Source organism: Lytechinus pictus, chromosome 8 (assembly GCF_037042905.1).
Source record: "Lytechinus pictus isolate F3 Inbred chromosome 8, Lp3.0, whole genome shotgun sequence".
Lineage (NCBI taxonomy): Eukaryota > Metazoa > Echinodermata > Echinoidea > Temnopleuroida > Toxopneustidae > Lytechinus > Lytechinus pictus.
This window is the reverse complement of record NC_087252.1, coordinates 17,342,617-17,353,190: the sequence shown is the minus strand read 5'-3', so window position 1 is coordinate 17,353,190 and position 10,574 is coordinate 17,342,617. Positions and strand designations below refer to the sequence as shown.

General features: G+C 35.1%; 1 protein-coding gene across 1 annotated transcript in view; it reads right to left on the bottom strand.

Annotated features, from left to right (window-relative positions):
• Positions 1-646: 646 nt before the first annotated feature.
• Positions 647-10,574, bottom strand: part of LOC129266272 (ATP-binding cassette subfamily G member 4-like) — a 31,960-nt gene continuing 22,032 nt past the window's right edge. Inside the window, exons 9-12 of the mRNA XM_064103672.1 lie at positions 9,987-10,155; positions 7,990-8,090; positions 5,465-5,620; positions 647-3,400 (exon numbers count right to left, since the gene is read on the bottom strand). Coding sequence (XP_063959742.1) covers positions 3,053-3,400; positions 5,465-5,620; positions 7,990-8,090; positions 9,987-10,155 — 774 coding nt within the window. The 3' untranslated portion in view covers positions 647-3,052. The remainder of the gene's footprint in view (positions 3,401-5,464; positions 5,621-7,989; positions 8,091-9,986; positions 10,156-10,574) is intronic.

Below are 10,574 nucleotides of genomic sequence, written 5' to 3'. Positions count from 1 at the left end.
ATGTATTGTGAGATGCATGGAATATTACTAAACACCAAAAGCAATTGTCATCAGCACAAGTAAATGAACACTTAACACCTCAAATCACATCTTAAAGTACAGTAAGAAAAAACTTCAACAAAGTAGTTTACTAACATGCCCACTTTATGAAGAAAAGTTGTTTTTGATGACCCCAAAGTTGGCAGGAGTTTGCCTGAAACAGCATCAAGTAAGGTACGTAAAGTGGATTCTAAGTATTGTTGTCGTTTGAATAAATGTCTCGTTACTATGTTTGCAAAACACAAACATACCAAAACAATAATCAAGTCTATGATATGACTTGACTGGGGGATCAGACCCATGACCTCCCTATTCATGAGGATGACACTCTACCACCGAGCCACTACATATCTTATTATGACAAAAGGAGATGTGGGAATTTATAGTTTCTGAGGAATGGCTACGAGTAAGTGTATTTGGAATGACATTTTACTTTTTGCACTAGCACACTCTAATCAAATATATAAGCTGCAATCTTACGATATTACACTTTTTTCCACACATCTAAGCCTCGAAAGATGCAAAACAAACACATGCAAAAAAAAACCCATCTGTAATCACATGATCTAGCAATGCACTAACATAAGGTATTCTGACAATACTAGAGAAAGTTGTAAATGGAATCTTTTAATCACAGAGAGTCCTGCTCTCCAAGAAATATTTTTGAATATTGTTTTTGTGCCATTTGACACAGAGCAATATCAATCTTGAACTTATCAATAACTTTATTTAAGTTAACTCACTGAATATTGATACTCTATCTTTACATATAAAACAGCAATATTGTAGCATAATAGAGTTGTAACTTTTCAAAGGGTTTGTGACAGCAAATAGCCGGAAAGCAGGGTGGTGTCAATATTAAAAAAACTTACTTGTATTTCAATATTGGAGATTGAGTTTTACTAGTATGAATAGAAACAAATTATTCTCTACATACTATATTTTATTTTACACAGGACTTGATAATTTACAAAGGGATTATTGAAAATAGCATGCAGCCACATGTGTCGTCAATAAACATTTGTTGACAAGTATAACAGTATTAGAGTTTGCTCGTATCAAAAGAAATATAATTCTCTTGATATTTTATACAGAATATGTTTAAATTAAGAAAAGGTTTATTACAAATATCCTGTAAAAACCAAATGTGATGTCAACATACAATATTGATCTATGTGACAATTCCAGAGTTTATTCTAATCAATATCCATTAGAAACAATGCACTCTCTCCTTACAGCCCGTGGGAGTTGTAAATTTGCAAAAAGGTGTTTTTGCAAATAGCCTGTTACCAAAGTGATGTCAATCAAAAAATTGATACATGTTATATTAAAGTTTGTTCAAACTAGTACCAACATAAAAAAAATATCCTTCAATATTTATCACAAACTAATTCATATTGCACAGTGAACATATTACAAAAGCATGTGTATACAAAAAATATTGCATGTGCTAGCAGTCAATATAACATGATATAAACACCAACAAATGGAGAGTTGCCTCAGGTGTTGTCAATATAAAAACGTGATATTACAAGGAAATAGATGTAGATTCAGCCAGGGGATATTTACACGAATAAAATATTGACTGGTCTTGAGGGAAACATCATATATATTGACTCCAATAGAATCATATTGGCCCGAGTCTAAGATGAGGGCAATATGGTTCTTTTAAGGGCAATATATTTGAATGGGGAAAGGTGTAAAATGGTGATAATTTGAACTGTATTGAAATTCCATGCTCTGCGCCCTATGCTTTAATATTTTAGCATGTAGATTTTATCAAATGCAACTGGGACTTTTATACATGTAAGATAGGGCTATACTATGTTGAAAGAACATTTAAAGGAATAGCAGAATGCATTCTAGATATTTTTTTTCTCTCATTTATAATATGCGACCGTCTTAGAGGGAGGGGGCAATTGTGTGTATGTTTTGTTTGGCTCAATAGGAATAATTCCGGGCGGGGGAGGAGACAACTCCATATCACATGGGCTGCTGTACAAACTTTGAAATATTTATTCAAAGGGGGAGTGGGACTTAAGTTTCCCCATGCTCAACCGAACGTTCTATTATAAATAATTATCAAATGACAAGATGATCATACAATTTAAAATCATACCAATGAAATAAAAACATGAAGTGACTTTAAAAATAGACATGAACTCCTGAACCTGAAATTCTCACAGGTTTACATAACGTATTAGAGGTAATCAGATTTCAGCTTTTTGGTCATATATGTTTCAAACTTACTACTTCTTCAACTACAACATAATACTTAAAGCAGTGTAGAAAGAACTGTAAAGATCAGACATTCTCTCATAAACATCAAATAAGGTTTGATGAAGTTAGCAAAGCCAGCACATATTGTTTTAATAGCAGGATGTAGCCTGGTAATTTATCTCCACAAAAAGATATAAACAATTAAACATCATCAAACTGAACTGAAGATATCTAAAAAAAAAAAAGATGTTGAGTGGTAATGGGTGAATTGTGACAAACATGTGTTGCATGGATGTATATCTACATTTTTGCATAGAGTGCAAAATTACAGGGCAGCAAAAACTGTCACATTTTTTAAAGGTCTGAGAAATACATTTGCTTGAATGCTTATACATGTACATATTGAAAATTAGAAGAATTGACTACTAGCATCAATGACATGTAACTATCATAAACAGCATGAAAGTATCTGCAAAGGGTTAAGGTTTAGGTTCTTGTGAAGAAATACGCCTTAATGAAGTACATTTTGGTCTTCTTCTTCTCCGGTCATTCACTGCACAGGTGCAGTCTTGTGAAAAACACAAAATCTTGTGTAGTGAACCGATATTGGTAAAAGAGAGAAAAAAGCAGATTAACAAATAAAATACTAAATACAGATGTTCCTCTCACTGGCATTGACATAGATACTTCAAGTGCATGGACAATACAAGATATACCCATACAAGGAGTATCTTGATGATTTAAAATCATTTTGGAAACAAACTTGGAATATACATTATGGACGATTGCTTGTCTAAAAGAGTCTTTTGACCTTCATCCTCAGAATGCAATAACATATGACCCGCAGAACGATGAAAAAGACGGCCAAAACGCCAAAGTCCAATTTGAGGTTGTCCGAGCCGATGTCCAGCTCATCGAGAATGTCCTGGGCGGTCTCGAATATACAGTGGTCCTGGCTCTTACAGGGAATGGGGCCTCTATCGAGACCGTAGACGGAGACCATTACCCCTTCGTAGGAGTAGCGGACGAAGGAACCGTAGCTCATCCAGCGGAGGTATCCAGGGATGTTCTCCAGAGTGACGAAGAATCCGGAGAAGAGAAGGATGGGAATGCTAGAGACTGGACCTACAAATACAGCCACCTGGTTGGGCGAGGTCAAAGGTCATAGGGAGAAGGCAAAGTGCATTGAGTGAGGTCAAAGCTCATAGGGGGTATGTTGGAAGGTGGCCAGGGGAAATATGACAGGAGGAAAAGTTGACAGAAGAATGGTGACAGCAGGAGAGTGAAGTGTATGATAAAGAGGTAAGCAGACAGAAATGATTGAATGAACATACAGGTGAGTTCAGTGGTTGCAACGTGTGGTCAAAGGGGTGAGGTAAGGGATAATTTGGTATGGACACAGGGTATGGTCAGAGGCCATTGGGTATAAAGGTCACAGGAGTGTGTAGTAAAGGGAATGGCAATAGAGATGTTAAGATCAAGGGAAGAGGCAAAAGAGAAATAACATAAATAGAATGAATTTTGCTATAAAAGAGAATGGATACAGTAATATTGTATACATAATTTTTTTTTAATCTATTTAGAAACATTCCAAACAAGATCAAATATACCCTATAACTAATACAGTAAATCATTTAGGGTAATATAATATTTCATAGCACAATTACATAAAGCCTTGGTAAACTTAGATCACAATTGTATGGAGTGCCAGTTGTCAACTCATTCACCAAGTAAATATTTGATCCTGTAAACAAACATTGTCCACAATTGTTATCCTAAATGAAATAAAAAGAGAGAAACTATGAGTATACCATGATCGATTCTTTAGAAAGTTATTCTTTTGATTAACGAAGATGGAACCTGGAATTCCTTAGAAGTGTGAACTTCATTTATTGTTTAGTCATGGGTTAATTATGGGCTTAATTATTAGAATACCACCCATTTTGGGAAATTTATATTGTCACTATGACCCATTTCATTTGTATTTCCTTAACAAAGCAGAATATTAAATTTCAATAACATATTCATTACTGATAACTAAAATCAATGAGACTGGAAATTAGTGAAATAATTTACAGTCCATTGTGAAGAGAATAAGGGGAAATTGCGGCTTTTGGCGAGGAACTCTCCACCCAGGTGTTAAATGGGTAACCTGGAGGATGTGAATGTCAATATGATAGCTTGACATATGTGCACCGGTAAAAACGGTCACCTGGCCAGGATACTCCCCAGGGAGAGGAGATGGTGCACTTTATGTGCAGAACAGTAATGGATCCTATGACTGAGGTAATGATAATTAACAAAAAGTATGAAACACTTTATAAATGTAAATATTATCATCATTACTATAACATTGCACTTTGCAAATCTAGTAAATTTTTGTTTTTAGGACAATTGGTTTGGACTTTTAAAGCTAAATTACAGTAGTTGCAGTAAAACACTAATTTCTTGAGAAAGTCTGTAAAACCAAGGTTAAGTATGACTATATCATCATGGATCTAGATCTGGTACAGTTACATAAACTGAACTTTGTGAAATCATAAAATCTAAGCTGAAATACGATCACACTGAAGATCGCCAACACAGATAGGCACACGTGGGACAGTGTATTATTATTGCTGGCATAAAGACCCGACGGAAGTGACCGAATCCACGCTTATTTTGCTTATTTGGAGTTTACCTTTAACCTGACTGCAAAGAAGGCAAAGCTGCTTGTTAGTAAGCAGTGGCCTTAAGACTAAAGGTAATCCCTGAGGGACCTGGGCCCTGTCTTACAAAGAGTTAGGATTGATCTGATTTACCTCAACTATATGGAAATCCATCATTTTCATAATTCTTCTACAGGAAGTTTATATAATGTCCTATGTGAACAAAGAGAAGCACACTGAATTTTCAAGAAAACAATGGATGCATTATATCTAGATATTTAAAACAAACATGCAGTTCAGATATTGACATTGCTTGTTTTTCATAGTTGTGGTTGATTGAATCAATCACAATTATTTGTAAGACGGGGGCCTGTAAATGAGGATAGATGCTGTTTTTAACACAGGGTACTAAATGAAGCTCACTAAATGAGAATTGAACTAGGGTTACTAGATTTCAAGCCACTGCTCTACTCATTGAGCAAGAAAGCCTTATCTTTTAATTTCAGGAAATTATAAATTGTAACCCATCTATATTGGATCAAAGGTTAATCTCTCACCTCTAAAGGCAGCCCTGCACCTATAATTAATCCTAACGACTGTGCAACCAGTGACGTTGATATTGCCATGGAGATGAATAACAGGAATCTACCGCCATCCGATGGCTGACCCGTCATCCAATAGACGATTGTACAGTATACAGCAGGCATTAAGATCTAGAGGGAAAATAACAATTAAAGTGGAGCATATGTTAAATCTTGTTCAAGTTTGGGTTGTGTGCAGTTATTTCAAGTTTTAGTTTAAAATATAGGAAGTATATACAGTTGTGCTCAAAAGTTAGTGAACCCAACCACAAAATGAACTTCATGTTCAGTGTTGAATGCAGACATCAATATTACAATGTTCGATGAGCCCACAGAAACAAACTTTATTGAATGTAATATTTTATTATATGATTTCAGAATTAAATAAAAAAAACATGGCCGAATTTGAAGACTTTGAATATGTTCATTTTCTGGTGATGCTCACTAACTTTTGATCAACACTGTAAATACGAAAATATCATGAAAGACATTAAATTGAACACTGGGAGAAATTGATTATTTAACCACTTGACTAATATTACGTGCTGGGCGAGTGTACGATCTGTGCGGGGCACGTAATATTACGTGCTTGACCTATCTTCTGTTTGAGGCGTCAGCACCGCGCTGTTAATACCCCTAGGATAAAAACAGCGCAGGTATATCAAATTGCAGACTATGGTCACCAGATGGCGCTATTCCACAAAATTTATTGAAACTTTTGCAGTGATTTATAAATATTTGTATTCACTTTTCCATAGTGATAGTGTACGGCGCTCAGTTCAAAATGGCGACTCGCAATGGAGAAGTGAATCGAAAGGATTTTGACGAAACTTTAGACGATAGGAGTAATAAATTTATTGAAAGATCTGTTTCAGAAGGGGAGGATGATTTTTTTTGTATGGATATTGGAAATAGTGATGAGGAAAGTGATGTGATTATTTACAATCTTTCCCCCAAGTTGCTGTCGGTTGTAGTCCCAAAAAGATCTAACTTGTTATGTTAGTCCCATTCAGTAGCACCAGGGGGGTCAGTGCGCATTACAGCCTAAAGCAGTCAAGTGGTTATACAGGGGAGAGTTTCATGAAAGCCCCTATCGATTCAATCTGGCAGTTACCATAGTAACTAGTAAGCAACACATGTAAGTGAGATCTGTGCTTTAAAGAAAATTGAAATCAAGTTAAATTGAAAAGTTATCCAACAAAAAATATGTATGAACTGCTTTCTAGTTCAACATAACATTTTTTTCAGTTATTCATTCTTATTTTTATTTACTTTTAATTTCAAACTTTCCTATTCATTTATTTAATTATTTATTCAGTTATTTATTTACTTATTTATTTATTTTATTTCATTTTTATCTATTTTCATTTTTTTTGGGGGGTGGGGGGCTTCTATGTTAATAATGCTTGGTTATTTAGCCCTTGCGACTTTGTACTCTGCTGGGCAGTTTTATGAAAAACTGATTTTACATCCAACCCGTCTGTTTCTGTTTCATACTGCTCAAGCCACCATAATATGAGAGCTTTGCAAAATTCCCAGACTTAAAATAACACATCGAGACAAACATTTCAGGAAGGATGGGAATGTCATAAGCATACTCAATTCAATTCATTTATTCAATCATTTAAAAAATCAATATACAAACCAAAATATATACAAAATCATACATGAATGTACAGTACAGTATAGTTTAAATGATTAGGGTGCCCCTAAAAGCAAAAGCTTGATGAGTGGGACACCCAATACATATACATATATAAACGTACATAAAAGTTAAAAGGTAACAATAATAAATACAAACAATACATAGGAAATAAGACGGTAAACCTACAGGGGAGGGGGGTCAGGAAAAGGGTGTGGAAATGAATTATGTGATTAATAGGCATACACAATTACAAGTGAACTTTTGAGTTTTGTTTTAAATGCAGTAACATTTGTGCTAGAAATTACATTGGAAGGGAGGGAATTCCATATTCGAAGACCAGTGGATTTAAATGAATTAAGGGTTGATTGATTGAATGCTACAGGATAATGGAATTTAGAGTTGGAACGAGTATTGTATTGATGGTAGTCTTTATTATATTTACGTAGATCAATAATATTAAGGGGTGCTAAGTTGTGATTTACGTAGTACATTAGAATTGCAATTTGAATTTTATGAATATCAAAACTGACCAGAAGAGCATTTCACAAAAAGACTTGCCAAACCTTTCACCTGGCAAATTATCTGGCAATTACCATCATAACCTGAAGACATTCATTTTGTGCTTCTAAGGCAATCAGAATCATGGCAAGTTGTCTGATAACTATTCAGATGACATTGGTAATGCTCTACGGTTTGTGCTTGTAACTGTGTTCTGAAATCAAGTGAAACTTTAAAATAACATAGCCTTAATATTTTACTTCCATTTTTAATTACATTTTAGAGCTATTCTTGTTTGATTGATCTGTATTTATTCAGAACACTTTCTGTTTTTGGTGGACATGACCTTTAACCTTACCTGGAATGGTAGATCGGCCATCATTTTAGCGATGTAATACGACTTGAGGCTGTACCAGTAATTGAGATGCTCTCGGATTAATACATTCATCTCGAGTGGAACTGGAAATAAAATAAGTCGGAGAGATACAAGTAAGTGAATATATGTACATTCCTATTAAAATGGCCAAGAAATACATACTTGCAGAAATGTCAAGAATGGATAGAGTCCTTTCCAGGACCAAGCATATGCCTACCCAGGAGCAAAATCCAATTGAAACCAGTTGGATTTCCAACTGGTTTCAATTGGTTTCAACTGGTTTCAATTGGTTTTTAACTGGAATGTAACAATTTCCAATTGGAACTAGTTGGGCAACTGGAAATCCTAACTGGAACCAGTTGAGTAAACTGGAAATGTCTTCCAATTGGAAATGACTTCTAACTGGAACCAGTTGGGTAACTGGAAATGTCTTTCAACTGGAAATGACTTCTAACTGGAACCAGTTGGGTAACTGGAAATGACTTCCAACTGGAAATGACTTCTAATTGGAACCAGTTGAATAACTGGAAATCCTTACTGAAACCAGCTGGGTAACTGGAAATCCTAACTGGATCCAGTTGGGTAAGTGGAAATGACTTCAAATTCGTTTCCAATTGGAAATTTTTCCAGTTACTCAACTGGATCCAATTGAAACCAGTTGATTTGCATATTATCTGCCAATTTGTACAGATTAATGTTTTATGTGATTCATCATAAGAAACCACATGGTTAACTGTGAAGCCACTCCCATCGAATCACCCTTCACCATGGAAACCTCCAGAGTCCCGTGACACAAAGGTTAGCGATCAATCGTATGCTTGATTTTGATGATTAATTGTACATTGTAATCAATGCAATCAATCATAAAAAATTGTTATACGATCATTGCTGAGCTTCAAAAGCACACTCTCATTTATCCTTCATAGTCACTTAAAAAACCACATCCTAAGTTTAAAATGATGTATAATTTATTAAAGTTGATCAACAATAACCCACACAAATATTTGATTGAAAGAAGAAGAAATTCAGTGAGAGCTCCAAATAATACGGAGAAAAAGGTTATGAAGTTCAGAGTTTACTCTAGCTTGAGATGTGCACACGGTGCGATCTGCGTTAATTTTCCACTCAGTCACGAAAAATATGGTGTCAGGAATGGGGAAAACATGTCTTGTTCAAGCTAATTCTTTTGTAAATATGTTTACAAATTCTTCGTAAAATACTACCTACAGGCATGAAAAGTGAGGTTTAAACAAAAATGCTTATCTCTTGTGTTTTTTACAGAAAATCAGCAAGGAAGTGGAGCTAGATAATGACTTTTTTTTCAAAAGCATTTGAAGCATTAACACTACAACAGAATATAATGGAAGCATTCATGCGATGCCTTTACAGTGAATGGGTAAATAACAGTACCGGCCGCACAGAAGCACTGAGCGCTTTAATACAGAGTGCTAAGAGTACATGTAGGTCCAGTCACATCTTTCAGATTATAATGTCAAACGTTGATCCAAGATGTAAATAACACATTGTGGTGATATTATATATCGCCTCAATATTACCAGTTGTAACAGGGACCAATGTCAGGGCATTCTTAACACTTGACATCTTTTCTGTCAGGCCGGTACTGAACTCTCAGTATTTTATAACAGAACAACAAACAGGAAGGGAAAACGTTAAATTTCATTTTCAAGAGAATCAAAGAATCGGCCGATGAAAAGATGGGTCTGTCATCCGTAAAAAAAAAAAAAATTAATAATAACAAGTTGCAATAACAGCTTAAAGCTACTGAAACCATTTTATATGATTGATTGATATGAAACTTGTTATAAAAATGGTGTGTTTGTTACTATAACAAGTTTTTATGAAACAGATATCAGATGTCTGAAAAAACTGTCAGATAAGAATTTTTCAATGAAATGCAACACTAAATGAAGTGCGTGGGACAATGATATGAATACTATGAGAAGGATGTTCACACTTACATGATAATACTGTAGGCATCATTGCAGAAAACATTAGAAAGAGCATAGAAAGAAACAAGAAGCCGGCATTGTTGAATGCCTTGCCTGCATCGTCACCAATATCAAGATAGAGAAGGCCGATTAAGACTCCTATTACTACATGTGAGGAGAATCGGGTGTGAGTCAGAGTCTGGAAAGGAAAGGGAAAGATGAGAATAAGGAATTGATGAAAGATGTACATGACAATATTGTCATCATGATCATGACAATAATGATCGTTATGAGCATCATTATCCTCCTGATCATGATCATTACTAACATAAATGTTATCACCACCGTCACCATCATAATCATCCTCATCATTATCATCATCATAATCATCATTTTCATCAATATCCTCAGCATGATCATCAGCATCATCATTGCCATTATTATCACCAATATCATAATCGTCATCACCATCAGCATCCTCACAATCATCATCCCCACCAACTCTGCAATCATCACCGTACCCACGATCTCCACCACCATCATCATCATCACCATCACAATCATCACCATCATCATGATCAAGATCATCATAATGACCTTCATCATCACCATCAACAC